The sequence below is a fragment of the Pseudophryne corroboree genome, chromosome 4 (assembly GCF_028390025.1).
Source record: "Pseudophryne corroboree isolate aPseCor3 chromosome 4, aPseCor3.hap2, whole genome shotgun sequence".
In the NCBI taxonomy this organism is placed as follows: Eukaryota; Metazoa; Chordata; class Amphibia; order Anura; family Myobatrachidae; genus Pseudophryne; species Pseudophryne corroboree.
The window spans coordinates 430629169-430650693 of NC_086447.1; the positions used below are offsets into that span (position 1 = coordinate 430629169).

At 48.3% G+C, this 21525-nt stretch overlaps 1 protein-coding gene across 2 annotated transcripts in view; it reads left to right on the plus strand.

Annotated features, from left to right (window-relative positions):
- The window catches only part of BCKDHB (branched chain keto acid dehydrogenase E1 subunit beta), a 398626-nt gene that overhangs the window by 14043 nt on the left and 363058 nt on the right, over positions 1–21525 (plus strand). For both annotated transcript variants that reach the window (XM_063916876.1, XM_063916877.1), the window contains one exon: positions 1263–1340. In XM_063916876.1, the coding sequence (XP_063772946.1) occupies positions 1263–1340 (78 nt within the window). Of the gene's footprint in view, positions 1–1262; positions 1341–21525 lie in introns of those variants that run through there.

The following is a 21525-nucleotide window of genomic DNA, read 5'->3' on the forward strand; positions in this document are numbered from 1 at the left end:
GACATCTTAAATTCTGATTGCAATCACCGTTGTTGAAATGCCTTTCTTACCAATTAAATAGTTCAACAGAGGTGACGCCAATCATATATTAAGAGGGAGATCCAGGCAGAGAGCATTTTGTCCTTCCTGGACTGGATCATGTTGGAAGTTATGCATAATCTGACATAAAGCCCCCAAGGCTTAAACTTTCTCTGATTGGTAATGGTAACATACCGACCCCCCCAAAAAATAAATAAATAAATAAAATAATAGATAGTACTGTTCAGGTGGCATGGGTTTGTTGGGTCGACCCTATTTAGGTCGACCACTATTGGTCGGCAGGCAGTGGGTCGGCACCTGTAACAGGTTGTCAGGTTGACATGGAAGAAGGTTGACATGAGTTTTATTACTTTTTTTTTTTTTTAGGGTTGTAGGGTAGTGCAATGTGTCTCCTCGCATGGCTCACTTCGCTCGCCATGCTTCGGGCAAGGTTACTATTCCCAATTGTAGTCCACGTGGATTGTAAAGTATGAAAAAATGAAAAAAATTTGTGAAAAACTCATGTTGACCTTTGCCATGTCAACCTAATGTACATGTCGACCATTTTCAGTTGTCGACCTAATGCATGTCGACCAATAGTGGTTGACCTATTGAGTGTCGACCCAAGTGAGGTCAACCTAAGGACCGTATCCCGTTCACATACAACACTTTCTTATGGCTGTCATAAGTTTCAAAAAGTGGATGCCCTTTTCTTCTAATTCACACACCTTTCCCTACTCTTACCATTCATAACCGTACCCACTTTCTGGAAAAGCCTGTCCCTGCTGAAATAGGAGAAGTTGGGAGTTAAAAATGCATATCTGTTAGGCAGTTATGATGTGCCTCTCTTGTCATAAATTAGAGTTGAATGGCTAAAGCTAGTGGCCATCAGAGATTTTATTAGGCGCATTGGCAACCTTTGGTATTTGTCCAGTAATTGTTTTCTTATATTTTTTTTTTTTACCTTATTTGTTTTATTTTTTCCTTTTTTTCCTTTTATTTTTTTCGCCTTTTCTTTCCTCTTCCCTCTTCTTATAAAACTGTAAACATGGTAGTTGGACATCTAAGCCTGCTCTCATCTATGTATTGCTATGTTTCAGTAGTATTAGTACTTTGCCACAGAATATTCTACTACGTAGACATCCGAAAAACTGACTGCTGCCTGAATATTGTGCTTATGTTCATTTGCCCTTGACATTGCAAGTACATTACTGACATTTTCACTATTTTGTCCTTCTTTGCAGGACCAACACAGAAAATGAATCTCTTCCAATCTGTAAACAGTGCGTTGGATAATACACTATCCAAGGACTCAAGCGCAGGTACAATTTATTATTATTATTATTATTATTATTATTATTATTATTATTATTATTATTAGTAGAACTCAATACAATATAGGACAAGTACAGGGTAAATAGACATAGGTACTTCAGGAAACAGCACTGAAATAAGTATCAGGGTGGCAGAAAACTGAGGGATTTGGTGCCATCAAAGGGAGTATTGAAAATAAGATTTCTCTGACGTCCTAGTGGATGCTGGGAACTCCGTAAGGACCATGGGGAATAGCGGCTCCGCAGGAGACTGGGCACAACTAAAGAAAGCTTTAGGTCACCTGGTGTGCACTGGCTCCTCCCACTATGACCCTCCTCCAAGCCTCAGTTAGATTTTGTGCCCGGCCGAGGTTGGATGCACACTAGGGGCTCTCCTGAGCTTCTAGAAAGAAAGTATAGAATTAGGTTTTTTATTTTCAGTGAGACCTGCTGGCAACAGGCTCACTGCAGCGAGGGACTAAGGGGAGAAGAAGCGAACTTGCCTGCTTGCAGCCAGCTTGGGCTTCTTAGGCTACTGGACACCATTAGCTCCAGAGGGATCGACCGCAGGCCCAGCCTTGGTGTTCGGTCCCGGAGCCGCGCCGCCGTCCCCCTTACAGAGCCAGAAGCAAGAAGAGGTCCGGAAAATCGGCGGCAGAAGACATCAGTCTTCACCAAGGTAGCGCACAGCACTGCAGCTGTGCGCCATTGCTCCTCATACATACTTCACACTCCGGTCACTGAGGGTGCAGGGCGCTTGGGGGGGGTGCCCTGAGCAGCAATAAAAACACCTTGGCTGGCAAAAATACCACAATATATAGCCCCAGAGGCTATATATGTGGTAAATACCCCTGCCAGAATCCAGAAAAAAGCGGGAGAAAAGTCAGCGAAAAAGGGGCGGAGCTATCTCCCTCAGACACACTGGCGCCATTTTCTCTTCACAGTGCAGCTGGAAGAAAGCTCCCCAGGCTCTCCCCTGTAGTTTTCAGGCTCAAAGGGTTAAAAAGAGAGGGGGGGCACTAAATTTAGGCGCAATATTATATATACAAGCAGCTATTGGGGAAATTTCACTCAGTTATAGTGTTAATCCCCACATTATATAGCGCTCTGGTGTGTGCTGGCATACTCTCTCTCTGTCTCCCCAAAGGGCTTTGTGGGGTCCTGTCCTCAGTCAGAGCATTCCCTGTGTGTGTGCGGTGTGTCGGTACGGCTGTGTCGACATGTTTAATGAGGAGGCTTATATGGTGACGGAGCAGATGCCGATAAATGTGATGTCGCCCCCTGTGGGGTCGACACCAGAGTGGATGGTTAGGTGAAAGGTATTAACCGACAGTGTCAACTCCTTACATAAAAGGGTGGATGACGTAACAGCTGTGGGACAGCCGGCTTCTCAGTCCGCGCCTGCCCAGGCGTCTCATAGGCCATCAGGGGCTCAAAAACGCCCGCTCACTCAGATGGCAGACACAGATGTCGACACGGAGTCTGACTCCAGTGTCGACAAGGTTGAGACATATACACAATCCACTAGGAACATCCGTGACTTGATCCCGGCAATAAAAAAAATGTGTTACACATTTCTGACATTAACCCTCTAAAAATGGGTTTTTATGTTGGGGAGAAAAAGCAGGCAGTGTTTTGTTCCCCCATCAGATGAATGAATGAAGTGTGTGAAAAGCGTGGGTTCCCCCCGATAAGAAACTGGTAATTTCTAAAAAGTTACTGATGGCGTACCCTTTCCCGCCAGAGGATAAGTTACGCTGGGAGATATCCCCTAGGGTGGATAAGGCGCTCACACGGTTGTCAAAAAAGGTGGCACTGCCGTTTTAGGAACGGCCACTTTGAAGGTACCTGTTGATAAAAAGCAGGAGGCTATCCTGAAGTCTGTATTTACACACTCAGGTACTAGACTGAGACCTGCAGATCGTGCTGCTGCAGCGTGGTCGGTGACCCTGTCAAACATGAGAACATATTAAAGACGTCGTCTTATATATGAGGGATGCACAGAGGGATATTTTGCCGGCTGGCATCCAAAATGAATGTAATGTCCATTCTGTCAGGAGGGTATTAGAGACCTGTCACTGGACAGGTGATGCTGACTTTAAAAGGCGCATAGAGATTCTGCCTTATAAGGGTGAGGAATTATTTGGGGATGGTCTCTGGGACCTCGTATCCACAGCAACAGCTGGGAAGAAATATTTTTACCTCGGGTTTCCTCACAGACTAAGAAAGCACTGTATTATCAGGTACAGTCCTTTCGGCTTCGGAAAAGCAAGCGGGTCAAAGGCGCTTCCTTTCTGTACAGAGACATGGGAAGAGGGAAAAAGCTGCACCAGTCAGCCTGTTCCCAGAATCAAAATTCTTCTCTCGCTTCCTCTGAGTCCACAGCATGACGCGGGGGCTCCACAGGTGTAGCCAGGTACGGTGGGGGGCCGTCTCAAAAATTTCAGCGATCAGTGGGCTCGCTCACAGGTGGATCCCTGTTTCATTCAAGTAGTATTTCAGGGGTACAAGCTGGAATTCGAGATGTCTCCCCCCCGCCGTTTCCTCAAATATGCCTTGCCGACAGCTCCCTCAGGCAGGGAGGCTGCGCTAGAGGCAATTAATAAGCTGTATTCCCAGCAGGTAATACTCAAGGTGCCCCTACTTCAACAAGGACGGGGTTACTATTCCACACGGTTTGGGGTACCGAAACCGCATGGTTCGGTGTGACCCATTTTATATTTAAAATCCTTGAACACATACATAAAAAAATTCAAGTTCAAGATGGAATCGCTCAGGGCGGTTATTGCAAGCCTGGACGAGTTGGATTACATGGGATCCCGGGACATCAAGGATGCTTACCTGCATGTCCCCATTTACCATCCTCGCCAGGAGTACCTCAGATTTGTGGTACAGGATTACCATTACCAAGTCCAGACACTGCCGTTTGGACTGTACATGGCACCGAGGGTGTTTACCAAGGTAATGGCCGAAATGATGATACTCCTTCGAAAAAAGGGAGTTTTAATTATCCCGTACCGTACTTGGACAATCTCCTTATGAGGGCAAGGTCCAAGGAGCAGTTGCTAGTCGGGGTAGCACTATTTTGGAAAGTGCTACAACAGCACGGTTGGATTCTAAACAGTCCAAAGTCACAGCTGGTTCCTACGACACGTCTACTGTTCCTGGGGATGGTTCTGGACACAGAACAGAAATAAGTGTTTCTCCCGGAGGAGAAAGCCAAGGAGCTGTCATCTCTAGTCAGAGACCTCCTGAAGCCAAAACAGGTATCGGTGCATCATTGCACGCGAGTCCTGGGAAAAATGGTAGCTTCCTACGAAGCAATCCCATTCGGCAGGTTCCATACAAGAACTTTTCAGTGGGACCTGTTGGACAAGTGGTCCGGATCACATCTTCAGATGCATCGGCTGATAACCCTGTCTTCAAGGACCAGGGTATCTCTACTGTGGTGGCTGCAGAGTGCCCATCTTCAAGAGGGCCGCAGGTTCGGCATACAGGACTAGGTCCTAGTGACCATGGATGCCAGCCTTTGAGGCTGGGGGGCAGTCACACAGGGAAGAAACTTCCAGGGACTTTGGTCAAGTCAGGTGACTTCCCTACACATAAATATTCTGGAACTGAGGGCCATTTACAATGCCCTGAGTCAGGCAAGGCCTCTGCTTCAAAACCAGCCGGTACTGATCCAATCAGACAACATCACGGCAGTCGCCCATGTAAACCAACGGGGCGGCACAAGAAGCAGGATGGCGATGGCAGAAGCCACAAGGATTCTCCGATGGGCGGAAAATCATGTGTTAGCACTGTCAGCAGTGTTCATTCCCGGAGTGGACGACTGGGAAGCAGATCTTCTCAGCAGACACGACCTCCACCCGGGAGAGTGGGGATTTCATCCAGAAGTCTTCCAAAGGATTGTACACCATTGGGAAAGGCCACAGGTGGACATGATGGCGTCCCGCCTCAACAAAAAGCTATAAAAGATATTGCGCCAGGTCAAGGGACCCTCAGGCGATAGCTGTGGACGCTCTGGTAACACAGTGGGTGTACCAGTCGGTTTATGTGTTCCCCCCCTCTGCCTCTCATACAAAAGGTACTGAGAATAATAGGAAGGCGAGGAGTAAGAACGATACTCGTGGTTCCGGATTGGCCAAGAAGAGCTTGGTACCCAGAACTTCAAGAAATTATATCAGAGGACCCATGGCCTCTGCCGCTCAGACAGGACCTGCGGCAGCAGGGGCCCTGTCTCTTCCAAGACTTACCGCGGCTACGTTTTGACGGCATGGCGGTTGAACGCCGGATCCTAAAGGAAAAGGGCATTCCGGAGGAAGTCATTCCTACGCTGATTCAAGCCAGGAAAGATGTAACTGCAAAACATTATCACCGCATATGGCGGAAATATGTTGCTTGGTGTGAGGCCAAAAAAGGCCCCAACAGAGGAATTTCAACTAGGTCGATTTCTGCATTTCCTACAAGCAGGAGTGTCTATGGGCCTAAAATTAGGCTCCATTAAGATACAGATCTCGGCTCTGTCAATTTTCTTCCAGAAAGAACTAGCTTCAGTACCTGAAGTTCAGACATTGTAAAAGGAGTGCTGCATGTTCAGCCCCCGGTTGTGCCTCCAGTGGCACCTTGGGTTCTCAACGTGGTGTTGAGTTTCTTAAAATCACATTGGTGTGAGCCACTAAAAACCGTGGATCTAAAATATCTCACGCGGAAAGTGGTCATGTTATTGGCCTTGGCTTCGGCCAGGCGTGTATCAGAATTGGCGGCTTTGTCATATAAAAGTCCTTATCTGATTTTCCATATGGATAGGGCAGAATTGAGGACTCGTCCCCAGTTTCTCCCTAAGGTGGTATCAGCTTTTCACTTGAACCAACCTATTGTAGTGCCTGCGGCTACTAGGGACTTGGAGGATTCCAAGTTACTGGACGTAGTCAGGGCCCTGAAAATATATGTTTCCAGGACGGCTAGAGTCAGGAGAACTGACTCGCTGTTTATCCTGTATGCACCCAACAAACTGGGTGCTCCTGCTTCTAAGCAGACTATTGCTTGCTGGATTTGTAGCACAATTCAGCTGGCGCATTCTGCGGCTGGACTACCGCAGCCAAAATCTGTAAAAGCCCATTCCACAAGGAAGGTGGGCTCATCTTGGGCAGCTGCACGAGGAGTCTCGGCTTTCCAACTTTGCCGAGCTGCAACTTGGTCAGGGGCAAACACGTTTGCTAAATTCTACAAAATTGATACCCTGGCTGAGGAGGACCTGGAGTTCTCTCATTCGGTGCTGCAGAGTCATCCGCAGTCTCCCGCCCGTTTGGGAGCTTTGGTATAATCCCCATGGTCCTTACGGAGTTCCCAGCATCCACTAGGACGTCAGAGAAAATAAGATTTTACTCACCGGTAAATCTATTTCTCGTAGTCCGTAGTGGATGCTGGGCGCCTGTCCCAAGTGCGGATTGTCTGCAATACTTGTATATAGTTATTGCCTAACTAAAGGGTTATTGTTGAGCCATCTGTTGAGAGGCTCAGTTATATTTCATACTGTTAACTGGGTATAGTATCACGAGTTATACGGTGTGATTGGTGTGGCTGGTAAGAGTCTTACCCGGGATTCAAAATCCTTCCTTATTATGTCAGCTCGTCCGGGCACAGTGTCCTAACTGAGGCTTGGAGGAGGGTCATAGTGGGAGGAGCCAGTGCACACCAGGTGACCTAAAGCTTTCTTTAGTTGTGCCCAGTCTCCTGCGGAGCCGCTATTCCCCATGGTCCTTACGGAGTTCCCAGCATCCACTACGGACTACGAGAAATAGATTTACCGGTGAGTAAAATCTTATTTATTCTAAGTAAGAGAAGTAGGCACATGAGGGAAGAGGAATCTGCTCATTAAAGCTTACATTCTAAATTTGCGAACCTAATCATTGAAAATGTGCATAACTCGCAATGTATATTTTTGAAAGTCTTTGGGTCAGGCATTTAGAATGTTACCAATGTTAAGGATACAATTCAAAGTCTGAATATACTTATTATAGTCATTTTTACGTTCTCTATATGAAATGGCAATATGGCACCACAAGGATTCTGCAGCGCCTAACAAAAGGGGGTTATTCAGAGTTGTTAAACCAAAATAGTTAGCAATTGGGAAAAACCGTGTTGCGCTGCAGGTGGGGCAGATGTAACATGAGCAATGAGATTTCTCTGACGTCCTAAGTGGATGCTGGGACTCCGTAAGGACCATGGGGAATAGCGGCTCTGCAGGAGACTGGGCACAACTAAAGAAAGCTTTAGGACTACCTGGTGTGCACTGGCTCCTCCCACTAAGACCCTCCTCCAGACCTCAGTTAGATTCTTGTGCCCGGCTGAGCTGGATGCACACTAGGGGCTCTCCTGAGCTCCTAGAAAGAAAGTATATTTAGGTTTTTTATTTTACAGTGAGATCTGCTGGCAACAGACTCAATGCAGCGAGGGACTAAGGGGAGAAGAAGCGAACCTACCTAACTGGTGGTAGCTTGGGCTTCTTAGGCTACTGGACACCATTAGCTCCAGAGGGATCGACCGCAGGACCCGACCTTGGTGTTCGTTCCCGGAGCCGCGCCGCCGTCCCCCTTACAGAGCCAGAAGCATGAAGAGTCCGGAAAATCGGCGGCAGAAGACTTCTGTCTTCAACAAGGTAGCGCACAGCACTACAGCTGTGCGCCATTGCTCCTCATGCACACCTCACACTCCGGTCACTGATGGGTGCAGGGCGCTGGGGGGGGCGCCCTGAGGGCAATATAATACACCTTGGCTGGCAAATCATCACAATATATAGTCCCAGGGCTATATATGTGATAAATTACCCCTGCCAGAATCCATGAAAAAAGCGGGAGAAAAGTCCGCCGAAAAAGGGGCGGGGCTATCTCCCTCAGCACACTGGCGCCATTTTTTCTTCACAGTGCAGCTGGAAGACAGCTCCCCAGGCTCTCCCCTGTAGTTTTCAGGCTCAAAGGGTTAAAAAGAGAGGGGTGGCACTAAATTTAGGCGCAATATGTGTATACAAGCAGCTATTGGGGGAAAAATCACTCAGTTATAGTGTTAATCCCTGCATTATATAGCGCTCTGGTGTGTGCTGGCATACTCTCTTTCTGTCTCCCCAAAGGACTTTGTGGGGTCCTGTCCTCAGTCAGAGCATTCCCTGTGTGTGTGCGGTGTGTCGGTACGGCTGTGTCAACATGTTGGATGAAGAAGGTTACGTGGAGGCGGAGCAGAGGCCGATAAATGGGATGTCGCCCCCTGTGGGCCGACACCAGAGTGGATGGATAGGTGGAAGGTATTAACCGACAATGTCAACTCCTTACATAAAAGGCTGGATGACGTAACAGCTGTGGGACAGCCGGCTTCTCAGCCTGCGCCTGCCCAGGCGTCTCAAAGGCCATCAGGGGCTCAAAAAACGCCCGTTACCTCAGATGGCAGACACAGATGTCGGCACGGAGTCTGACTCCAGTGTCGACGAGGTTGAGACATATACACAATCCACTAGGAACATCCGTTGCATGATCTTGGCAATGAAAAATGTGTTACACATTTCTGACATGAACCCAAGTACCACATAAAAGGGGTTTTATGTTTGGGGAGAAAAAGCAGCCAGTGTTTTGTTCCCCCATCAGATGAGTGAATGAAGTGTGTAAAGAGCGTGGGTTCCCCCGATAAGAAAATGGTAATTTATAAAAAGTTACTGCTGGCGTACCCTTTCCCGCCAGAGGATAGGTCACGTTGGGAGATATCCCCTAGGGTGGATAAGGCGCTCACACGTTTGTCAAAAAAGGGTGGCACTGCCGTCTTGGGATACGGCCACTTTGAAGGAGCCTGCTGATAAAAAGCAGGAGACTATCCTGAAGTCTGTATATACACACTCAGGTACTATACTGAGACCTGCGTTTGCCTCAGCATAAATAGTGCTGCTGCAGCGTGGTCTGATACCCTGTCAGATAATATTAATACCCTAGACAGGGATAATATTTTGCTAACATAGAACGTATTAAAGACGTCGTCTTATATATGAAGGATGCACAGAGGGATATTTGCCGGCTGGCATCCAGAATTAATGCAATGTCCATTCTGCCAGGAGGGTATTAGAGACCCGGCAGTGGACAGGTGATGCTGCCTTTAAAAGGCACATGGAGATTCTGCCTTATAAGGGTGAGGAATCGTTTGGGGATGGTCTCTGGGACCTCGTATCCACAGCAACAGCTGGGAAGAATTTTTTTTACCTCAGGTTTCTTCACAGCCTAAGAAAGCACCGTATTTTCAGGTACAGTCCTTTCGGCTTCAGAAAAGCAAGCGGGTCAAAGGCACTTCCTTTCTGCACAGAGACAAGGGAAGAAGGAAAAAGCTGCACCAGACAGCCAGTTCCCAGGATCAAAAATCTTCCCCCGCTTCCTCTGAGTCCACCGCATGACGCTGGGGCTCCACAGGTGGAGACAGGTGCGGTGGGGGCGCGTCTCGGGAACTTCAGGGACCAGTGGGCTTGCCCCACAGGTGGATCCCTAGGTTCTGCAAGTAGTATCACAGGGATACAGGCTGGAGTTCGAGGCGACTCCCCCTCGCCGTTACCTCACATCAGCCTTGCCTGCTGCCCTCGGACAAAGGGAGGTAGTACTGGCGGCAATTCACAAGCTGTACTTCCAGCAGGTGAATTCAAGGTACCCCTCCTTCAACAAGGCCGGGATTACTATTCCAAAATGTTGTGGTACCGAAACCAGACGGTTCGGTGAGACCCATTCTAAAATTGAAATCCTTGAACACTTATATACGAAGGTTCAAGTTCAAAATGGAATCGCTCAGGGCGATTATTGCAAGCCTGGAGAATTTCATGGTATCACTGGACATCAAGGATGCTTACCTGCATGTCCCTATTTACCCTCTTCACCAGGAGTACCTCAAAATTGTGGTACAGGATGGTCATTACCAATTCCAGACGTTGCCGTTGGTCTGTCCCCGGCACCGAAGGTATTTACCAAGGTAATCGCCGAAATAATTATCCCGTGCTTGGACGATCTCCTTATAGAGGCGAGGTCCAGGGAGCAGTTGTTCTTCGGAGTAGCACTATCTCGGGAAGTGCTACAACAGCACGGCTGGATTCTGAATATTCCAAAGTCGCAGCTGGTCCCTAAGACGCGTCTACTGTTCCTGGGTATGGTTCTGGACACAGAACAGGATAAAAAGGGTTTCTCCCGGAGAAGTCCTAGGAGTTGTCGTCTCTAGACAGAGACCTCCTAATACAAATACAGGTGTCGGTGCATCAATGCACGCGAGCCCTGGGAAAGATGGTAACTTCTTACGAAGAAATTCCATTCGCCAGGTCCCATGCAAGGATCTTCCAGTGGGATCTGTTGGACAAGTGGTTCGGGTTGCATCTTCAGATGCATCGGCGGATAACCCTGTCTCCAAGGGCCAGGGTGTCGCTGTTGTGGTGGCTGCAGAGTGCTCATCTTCTAGGGGGCCGCAGATTCGGCATACAGGACTGGGTCCTGGTGACCACGGATGCCAGCCTTCGAGGCTGGGGGGCAGTCACACAGGGAAGAAACTTCAAAGGACTATGGAAAAGTCAGGAGACTTCCCTACACATAAATATTCTGGAACTAAGGGCCATTTACAATGCCCTAAGTCAGGCTAGACCCCTGCTTCAACACCGGCCGGTGCTGATCTAGTCAGACAACATCACGGCGGTCGCTCATGTAAACCGACAGGGCGGCACAAGAAGCAGGATGGCGATGGCAGATGCCACAAGGATTCTCCGATGGGCGGAAAATCATGTGTTAGCACTGTCAGCAGTGTTCATTCCCGGAGTGGACAACTGGGAAGCAGACTTTCTCAGCAGACACGACCTCCACCCGGGAAAGTGGGGACTTCATCCAGAAGTCTTCCAAATGATTGTACACCGTTGGGAAAGGCCACAGGTGGACATGATGGCGTCCCGCCTCAACAAAAAGCTACAAAGATATTGCGCCAGGTCAAGGGACCCTCAGGCGATAGCTGTGGACGCTCTGGTAACACCGTGGGTGTACCAGTCGGTGTATGTGTTCCCTTCTCTGCCTCTCTTACCCAGGGTAATGAGAATAATAAGAAGGAGAGGAGTAAGAACTATACTCATTGTTCCGGATTGGCCAAGAAGAGCTTGGTACCCAGAACTCCAAGAAATGATCTCAGAGGACCCATGGCCTCTGCCGCTCAGACAGGACCTGCTGCAGCAGGGGGCCTGTCTTTTCCAAGACGTACCGCGGCTGCGTTTGACGGCATGTCGGTTGAACGCCGGATCCTGAAGGAAAAGGGCATTCCGGAGGAAGTTATCCCTACGCTAATTAAAGCTAGGAAAGAAGTGAACGCAAACCATTATCACCGCATATGGCGGAAATATGTTGTGTGCTGTGAGGCCAGGAAGGCCCAAAGGAGGAATTTCAGCTAGGTCGATTTCTGCACTTCCTACAGTCAGGGTGACTATGGGCCTAAAATTGGGTTCCACTAAGGTCCAGATTTCGGCTCTATCGATTTTCTTCCAAAATAGAACTGGCTTCACTGCCTGAAGTTCAGACTTTTGTTAAGGGAGTGCTGCATAGTCAGCCCCCGTTTGTGCCTCCAGTGGCACCGTGGGATCTCAACGTGGTGTTGGATTTCCTGAAGTCGCATTGGGTTGAGCCACTTAAATCCGTGGAGTTACAATACCTCACGTGGAAAGTGGTCATGCATTTGGCCTTGGCGTCGGCCAGGCGTGTATCAGAATTGGCGGCTTTGTCATGCAAAAGCCCTTATCTGATTTTTTTTTTGTATGGATAAGGCGGAATTGTGGACTCGTTCCCAATTCCTTCCTAAGGTGGTATCAGTTTTTCATGTGAACCAACCTATTGTGGTGCCTGCGGCTACTTGGGACTTGGAGGATTCCAAGTTACTGGACGTAGTCAGGGCCCTGAAAAGTATGTTTCCAGGACGGCTGGAGTCAGGAAAACTGACTCGCTATTTATCCTGTATGCACCCAACAAGCTGGGTGCTCCTGCTTCTAAGCAGACTATTGCTCGCTGGATCTGTAGCACGATTCAACTTGCACATTCTGCGGCTGGACTGCCGCACCCTAAATCTGTACAAGCCCATTCCACAAGGAAAGTGGGCTCTTCTTGGGCGGCTGCCCGAGGGGTCTCGGCTTTACAAATTTGCCGAGCTGTTACTTGGTCGGGTTCAAACATTTTTGCAAGAGTCTACAAGTTTGATACCCTGGCTGAGGAGGACCTAGAGTTTGCTCATTCGGTGCTGCAGAGTCATCCGCACTCTCCCGCCCGTTTGGGAGCTTTGGTATAATCCCCATGGTCCTTACGGAGTCCCAGCATCCACTTAGGACGTCAGAGAAAATAAGATTTTACTCACCGGTAAATCTATTTCTCGTAGTCCGTAGTGGATGCTGGGCGCCCATCCCAAGTGCGGATTGTCTGCAATACTTGTTTATAGTTATTGCCTAACTAAAGGGTTATTGTTGAGCCATCTGTTGAGAGGCTCAGTTATATTTCATACTGTTAACTGGGTATAGTATCACGAGTTATACGGTGTGATTGGTGTGGCTGGTATGAGTCTTACCCGGGATTCAAAAACCTTCCTTATTGTGTCAGCTCTTCCGGGCACAGTATCCTAACTGAGGTCTGGAGGAGGGTCATAGTGGGAGGAGCCAGTGCACACCAGGTAGTCCTAAAGCTTTCTTTAGTTGTGCCCAGTCTCCTGCGGAGCCGCTATTCCCCATGGTCCTTACGGAGTCCCAGCATCCACTACGGACTACGAGAAATAGATTTACCGGTGAGTAAAATCTTATTTTAGTTTTGGGTGGGTTATATTGTTTCTGTGCATGGTAAATACTGGCTGCTTTATTTTTACACTGCAATTAAGATTTCAGTTTGAACACACCTCACCCAAATCTAAAGGGCCCCATACACTAGGACGATAATGCCCGATTTCATCCGATTTCGGGCATTCGGCCTGATATATCGGATGAAAGCGGGCATTTTGGAGGCGTTTCCAATCCGATCTGATGCTCGTTCCCGTGAGCATTGGATCGGATCCTCCAGATTGAATGTGCTGCACATTCAATCTGGTCCGACCCCGCAGGCATGGCTGGGATTGCCCAGGATCCTGGCACTGTGGGGCATATGTGTATCTGGCACTGTGGGGCATATGTGTATCTGGCACTGTGGGGCATATATGTATCTGGCACTGTGGGGCATATATGTATCTGGCACTGTGGGGCATATATGTATCTGGCACTGTGGGGCATATATGTATCTGGCACTGTGGGGCATATATGTATCTGGCACTGTGGGGCATATATGTATCTGGTACTGTGGGGCGCATATATACCGTATATACTCGAGTATAAGTCGACCCGAATATAAGCCGAGGCACCTAATTTCACCCCAAAAAACTGGGAAAACTTATTGACTCGAGTATAAGCCTAGGGTGGGAAATGCAAGTCTAGCCGTACACAGCCCTCAGTGCCAGATATGCCCCCACATTGCCAGATATGCCCCCACAGTGCCAGATATGCCCCCACAGTGCCAGATATGCCCTCATAGTGCCAGATATGCCCCCACAGTGCCGGATATGCCCCCACAGTGCCAGATATGCCCCCACAGTGCCATACTGCCAGATATTCCCCCACGGTGTCAGATATACCCCCACAGTGCTACATGTGCCCCCACAGTGCCAGATATGCCCTCATACTGCCAGATTTTCCCCACGGTGCCAGATATGCCCCCACAGTGCTACACATTCCCCCACAGTGCCAGATATGCCCTCACAGTGCCAGATATACCCTCATGGTGCCAGATATGCACAGCCCCCAACCCCCCCCCCACCCCCCCACTGCCGCCGCCTGTCTCTACTCACCATTGACGGGCTATGTGTAAACGAATGAAGGGGCAGCGGAATGCGGGCAGCAGCAGGCGGTGCGGGCATCGGTGGCCGGCCTTAGGTCATACAGGAAAGTCTGCAGCGGCTGAGGAGGCGGGCGGCGCGGCGGTGCTTCAGCGAGCAGGGAGAGGGAGACGGACGGCTGCAGCAGCGTCACTGATTGATGCACCAATTACAGTGCGCTGCTGCGGCTCCCGTGTCCCCCTCCCTCCTCCTCCTTCCCTCCTTCCCAGAGCTCTCTACGCTCTGCTCCGGAGCATCACTCGAGTATAAGCCGAGGGGGAACTTTTTCAGCACAAAAAATGTGCTGAAAAACTCGGCTTATACTCGAGTATATACGGTATATATATCTAGTACTGTGGGGACATGTGTATCTGGCACTGGGGGCATATATGTATCTGGCACTATGGGGACGTGTATCTGCCACTGGGGGCATATATGTGTCTGGCATTGTGAGGCATATATGTATATGGCACTGTGGGTGGGGCATATGTGTACCTGGCACTGTGGGTGGGGCATATGTGTACCTGGCACCACTGTGGGGGCATATGTGTACCTGGCACTGTGGATGCACCCATTTTTTGGCGGTTTTATATGTATTTGGCATTATATGTATGTGGCACTGTACAACATGACTAAAAACGGGGTTATATCACAAGGTCCTACTCCTACAAATGTCATACCGAAAGGTGTGTGCACTAAAATGGGGTGTGGCTTTGTGACAACTAGGTCACGCCCCCATATTTACATGCGCGCCTTTGGTGTGCATGATAATGGCTATTACCCTTGACTACATATCTTTTCTGGCTCTTTGCCTCTGACTGGTTGGCCACCCCTGTGCTAGATAGTACACTTGATAGTCAAGATTGACTTGCCTGCACAGTCTATCTAGCCTTGCGATATCGACCCCACGAGAGTGCGCATCAGGGTCGAATCGGTATCGCAAGCTGCCTAACACCTTGAGATGTGCACTAACTTTCCTTAAGATTTTGACTATATAGTCAAAATCTTACAGATTTGTCTCAACTTAAGGCCCCCAAAGTACATAAATAAACAAAACAAGAACAGTGATTAAAGGCCCATGCACACGGTGAGATTCGGGCTATGCGATGCTGACCGCGTGGGGCCGCGCATCGACATCGAATCGGGATCGCAAGGTGACTTTCACCTTGCGATCTGCACTAACTTTTCTTACGATTTTGACTATATAGTCAAATTGGTAAGAAAATATCTCACCATGTGTACACACCATTACAGTACAAGACAACACATAACAAATATAAGGTATATAAACATTTCCCCGGCAGGGTCCACAGGTTATCCACAGGATAACATTGGAATATGATGACACGACAGCGGATTTGCACCAATCGGTCAAAGCTTTCCTCCTTCCAGCATGCAACGGGCCCATCCATATATCCCCGGCTCCTGGCTCAGGCAAATCAGTTTTTGTTTGGTGCGGCAGGAGCTGGACCATGGTCAAAAGGCTGCTGGTTTTTAGCAGCCATAAGCTTTTCTATCTTATTTTTATAGTCTTACTATTTTTTCAGCGTCCTTGTCTAAAAAGTGTCTCACACGCACCTTAGAAAGAGTCGTTCCAAAAACTCCCCGCCGGGTTGCGACAGCGCTTACCCACGTGTACAGTGCTGTTTCGGCGGGCTTCTGTGTAGGATGTACTAGCAAGTCCAGCAGACGTTACCAGGCTGTGGCAGAAGCACAGGGATAAGGTAAGGAATCTGTTCCGCTTAGAGGGGGAACACGGACACAGCCGCACTGTTTTGGGAGGAGACTACCAAACAGTCGCTGACGCGGCTGCCACCTAGGGTGCACCAGCGCTAGGCCCTAAGGATCATAGGTTCCAGGAATATTATGAGGCCGCGATCCCTAGGGTTGTTGTCAGCAGTGGGGAGTCCCTCCCCCTGGTTCATGACCAGTTTCCTCAGAGTTTCCCACCATGAACGGAGTTCCCGCTTCCGTCTGAGACGCTTTGTATCTAAAAGGACCCATTCGCAGCATTGGCAGCTGTGTGACTGGTGCGTCAGTGTTCACTCTAGGTTCACGGGGCGAGTGTGTACACTAATAGCGTCTGGATCCACTCAGCGTTTGCTAACGTATTGATCGATCCTTGAAGTGGGGTGAAGTCTCCCTGTTATTCCACTCTCCTGAACCGGGCAATACAGCACTGAGTCTCTATCTACCTTGTGAGTACGAATAGTTAGATAAGTGCTTCATGCATATGAGTTTGTAAACTATTGCTGCTGTTTTCCTTCGTTGTGCGACTGAATACGGTTAAAACTTCTATGCAAGGTAATGTAATAATATGTTTTTCCTACATACTTGAAATGTATTTGTAGTTCATTATGTGTTCATATGGCTTATTATACTAATGTATAACCTGTGACTGATTGCTAGTGTGATTGCTGACTTTACTAGGTCAGTTTTTCTGTATATTCTGATCCTCAGTGCTGGTGCAAAGCAGGGTAAGGTCGGATTGTGCTAAAGTGATTGCAGTCACAAATCGTGTAGTAACACTGTAAAGATGTGTGATTTATTTATCATGTTTAAGAGCGGCAAGAGTGAGGAAAATATACTTTCTCTGACGTCCTAAGTGGATGCTGGGACTCCGTAAGGACCATGGGGAATAGCGGCTCCGCAGGAGACTGGGCATAACTAAAAGAAACCACCAAATAAATATTAAATAAAGCGCTGCATAACCGGAATCACTTCGTGTTTTTTTATTCACACAACATTAAGACAAATGACATACATATAACACACACACACATAGACCCGGCCAGTATTAAAATTACCTTAAATTGATTAGTAATACTCATTAACCCATCAATACCCAACTTCACAACATACCCTTTTATTCCAATTAGGACCTATCAATGATGCATCACTGGTATGTTAAATCATATGCATGTTATCAATTGATTAACTGCGGGGCCCCTTATGGCTATAACTTAACCCTCAATTGCTTTACAGTATAAATGCAACTGGACTATAATCGTCCACAATATGTGACATCCAATGTTCAGTCATAGTTGTGTCCATATAAACAGATGAAAGGACTTTAAGCACATGTGCATCCATCCAATCAACATGGGCATGCAACCATATTTATATACTACCTGAGGTGTGGCGGGAATCAAAGAAGGAGTCGGCTGCGGAGACTCTGATCCAGTATACAATCAGCTGGTCGGTGAGAATTCCTATTAAACAAGCCCGCCCAGTAACCAGTGTCCAGGATAGTTCATGAGAGCCCTAGCTAGAGGGCAGTATATAAATATGGTTGCATGCCCATGTTGATTGCAGTGGATTATAGTGACTTTATTTACCAAACGTGGATTAACCTAGGTTATGAACATTGCTTCTACACTAATCAACTAATCAACTAACCTAAATATCTGGATGCACATGTGCTTAAAGTCCTTTCATCTGTTTATATGGACACAACTGTGACTGAACATTGGATGTCACATATTGTGGACGATTATAGTCCAGTTGCATTTATACTGTAAAGCAATTGAGGGTTAAGTTATAGCCATAAGGGGCCCCGCAGTTTAAATCATATGCATGTTATCAATTGATTAACATACCAGTGATGCATCATTGATAGGTCCTAATTGGAATAAAAGGGTATGTTGTGAAGTTGGGTATTGATGGGTTAATGAGTATTACTAATCAATTTAAGGTAATTTTAATACTGGCCGGGTCTATGTGTGTGTGTGTTATATGTATGTCATTTGTCTTAATGTTGTGTGAATAAAAAAACACGAAGTGATTCCGGTTATGCAGCGCTTTATTTAATATTTATTTGGTGGTTTTTATTACTTTTTGGGAGATTCAGTGATCTCCTTGATAGAGCTGCAGCATATCTGGAAAACTAGTGGTTTATTACAGGAGATTCCTTGTTAAAGTCAGCGCCGAGTGTTTTTTTCTTTTTCTTATAACTAAAAGAAAGCTTTAGACTACTGGTGTGCACTGGCTCCTCCCACTATGACCCTCCTCCAGACTTCAGTTAGAATCTTGTGCCCGGCTGAGCTGGATGCACACTAGGGGCTCTCCTGAGCTCCTAGAAAGAAAGTATATTTAGGTTTTTTATTTTACAGTGAGATCTGCTGGCAACAGACTCACTGCAACGAGGGACTAAGGGGGAGAAGAAGCAAACCTACCTAACTGGTGGTAGCTTGGGCTTCTTAGGCTACTGGGCACCATTAGCTCCAGAGGGATCGACCACAGGACCCGACCTCGCTGTTCGGTCCCGGAGCCGCGCCGCCGGCCCCCTTACAGAGCCAGAAGCAAGAAGTGTTCCTGAAAATCGGCGGCAGAAGACTTCTGTCTTCAACAAGGTAGCGCACAGCACTGCAGCTGTGCGCCATTGCTCCTCATGCACACCTCACACTCCGGTCACTGATGGGTGCAGGGCGCTGGGGGGGGGGCGCCCTGAGGGCAATATAAGACACCTTGGCTGGCAAATCTACACCATATATAGTCAGGAAGGCTATATAGGTGTAAAAATACCCCTGCCAGAATTCCAGAAAAAGCGGGAGAAGTCAGCCGGAAAAGGGGCGGGGCCATCTCACTCAGCACACTGGCGCCATTTTTCCCTCACAGCTCCGCTGGAAGGAAGCTCCCTGGTTCTCCCCTGCAGTCGACAAGCTACAGAAGGGTAAAAAAAGAGAGGGGGGGGCACTAAATTTAGGCGCAGTAAATATATAATATAAGCAGCTATAAGGGAAAAACACTCATTTATAGTGGGATCCCTGTGTTATATAGCGCTCTGGTGTGTGCTGGCATACTCTCTCTCTGTCTCCCCAAAGGGCTTTGTGGGGTCCTGTCCTCAGTCAGAGCATTCCCAGTGTGTATGCGGTGTGTCGGTACGACTGTGTCGACATGTTTGATGAGGAGGCTTATGTGGAGGCGGAGCAGATGCCGATAAATGTGATGTCACCCCCTGCGGGGTCGACACCTGAGTGGATGGTGCTGTGGAAGGAATTACGCGACATTGTCGACTCCTTGCATAAAAGGTTTGACGACATACCAATTGTGGGACAGCCGGCTTCTCAGCCTGTGCCTGCCCAGGTGTCTCAAAAGCCATCAGGGGCTCTAAAACGCCCGCTACCTCAGATGGCAGACACAGATGTCGACACGGATACTGACTCCAGTGTCGACGACTATGAGACTAATGTAACTTCCAGTAGGGCCACACGTTACATGATTGAGGCAATGAAAAATGTGTTGCACATTTCTGATGTTACCCCCGGTACCACAAAAAAGGGTATTATGTTTGGAGAGAAAAAACTACCAGTAGCTTTTTCTCCATCTGAGGAGTTAAATGAAGTGTGTGAAGAAGCGTGGGCTTCCCCTGATAAGAAACTGGTAATTTCTAAGAGGTTACTAATGGCGTACCCTTTCCCGCCAGAGGATAGGGCACGTTGGGAAACATCCCCTAGGGTGGATAAAGCGCTCACACGCTTGTCAAAGAAGGTGGCACTACCGTCTCCGGATACGGCCGCCCTGAAGGAATCTGCTGATAGAAAGCAGGAGGCTATCCTGAAGTCTATATATACACACACAGGTGTTATACTGAGACCAGCTATTGCTTCAGCATGGATGTGCAGTGCTGCAGCTGCGTGGTCAGATTCCCTGTCGGAAAATATTGATACCCTAGACAGGGACACTATATTGCTAACCGTAGAGCATATTAAAGACGCACTTTTATATATGAGGGATGCACAGAGGGATATTTGCCGGCTGGCATCCAAAATTAGTGCAATGTCCATTTCTGCCAGGAGAGGGTTATGGACTCGGCAGTGGACAGGAGATGAAGATTCTAAAAGGCACATGGAAGTTCTGCCTTATAAGGGTGAGGAGTTGTTCGGGGATGGTCTCTCGGACCTCGTTTCCACAGCAACAGCTGGGAAGTCTACATTTTTACCCCATGTTCCCTCACAGCCAAAGAAAGCACCGCATTATCAGGTACAGTCCTTTCGGCCCAATAGGGGCAAGCGGGTTAAGGGCGCGTCCTTTCTGCCCAGAGGCAGAGGTAGAGGGAAAAAGCTGCAGCATACAGCCAGTTCCCAGGAGCAAAAGTCCTCCCCCGCTTCCTCTAAGTCCACAGCATGACGCTGGGGCTCCACAGGCGGAGCCAGGTACAGTGGGGACCCGTCTCAAATATTTCAGCAATCAGTGGGCTCGCTCACGGGTGGATCCCTGGATATTTCAGGTAGTATCTCAGGGGTACAAGCTGGAATTCGAGACGTCTCCCCCCCGCCGTTTCCTCAAATCTGCCTTACCAACCACTCCCTCAGGCAGGGAGGCAGTGTTACAGGCAATTCACAAGCTGTATTCACAACAGGTGATAGTAAAGGTGCCCCTACTTCAACAAGGACGGGGTTACTATTCCACAATGTTTGTGGTACCGAAACCGGACGGTTCGGTGAGGCCCATTTTAAATTTGAAATCCTTGAACACATATATAAAAAAATTCAAGTTCAAGATGGAATTGCTCAGGGCGGTTATTGCAAGCCTGGACGAGGGGGATTACATGGTATCACTGGACATCAAGGATGCTTACCTGCATGTCCCCATTTACCATCCTCACCAGGAGTACCTCAGATTTGTGGTACAGGATTGTCATTACCAATTCCAGACGTTGCCGTTCGGTCTATCCACGGCTCCGAGGGTCTTTTACCAAGGTAATGGCCGAAATGATGATACTCCTTCGAAAGAAGGGAGTTTTAATTATCCCGTACTTGGACGATCTCCTGATAAAGGCGAGGTCCAGGGAGCAGTTGTTGGTCGGGGTAGCACTATCTCGGGAGGTGCTACAACAGCACGGCTGGATTCTAAATATTCCAAAGTCACAGCTGGTCCCTACGACTCGTCTACTGTTCCTGGGAATGGTTCTGGACACAGAACAGAAAAAAGTGTTTCTCCCGGAGGAGAAAGCCAAGGAGCTGTCATCTCTAGTCAGAGGCCTCCTAAAACCAAAACAGGTGTCGGTGCATCACTGCACGCGGATCCTGGGAAAGATGGTAGCTTCCTACGAAGCAATTCCATTCGGCAGGTTCCATGCAAGAACCTTTCAGTGGGACCTGTTGGACAAGTGGTCCGGATCGCATCTTCAGATGCATCGGCTGATAACCCTGTCTCCAAGGACAAGGGTGTCTCTGCTGTGGTGGCTGCAGAGTGCTCATCTTCAAGAGGGCCGCAGATTCGGCATACAGGACTGGGTCCTGGTGACCACGGATGCCAGCCTTCGAGGCTGGGG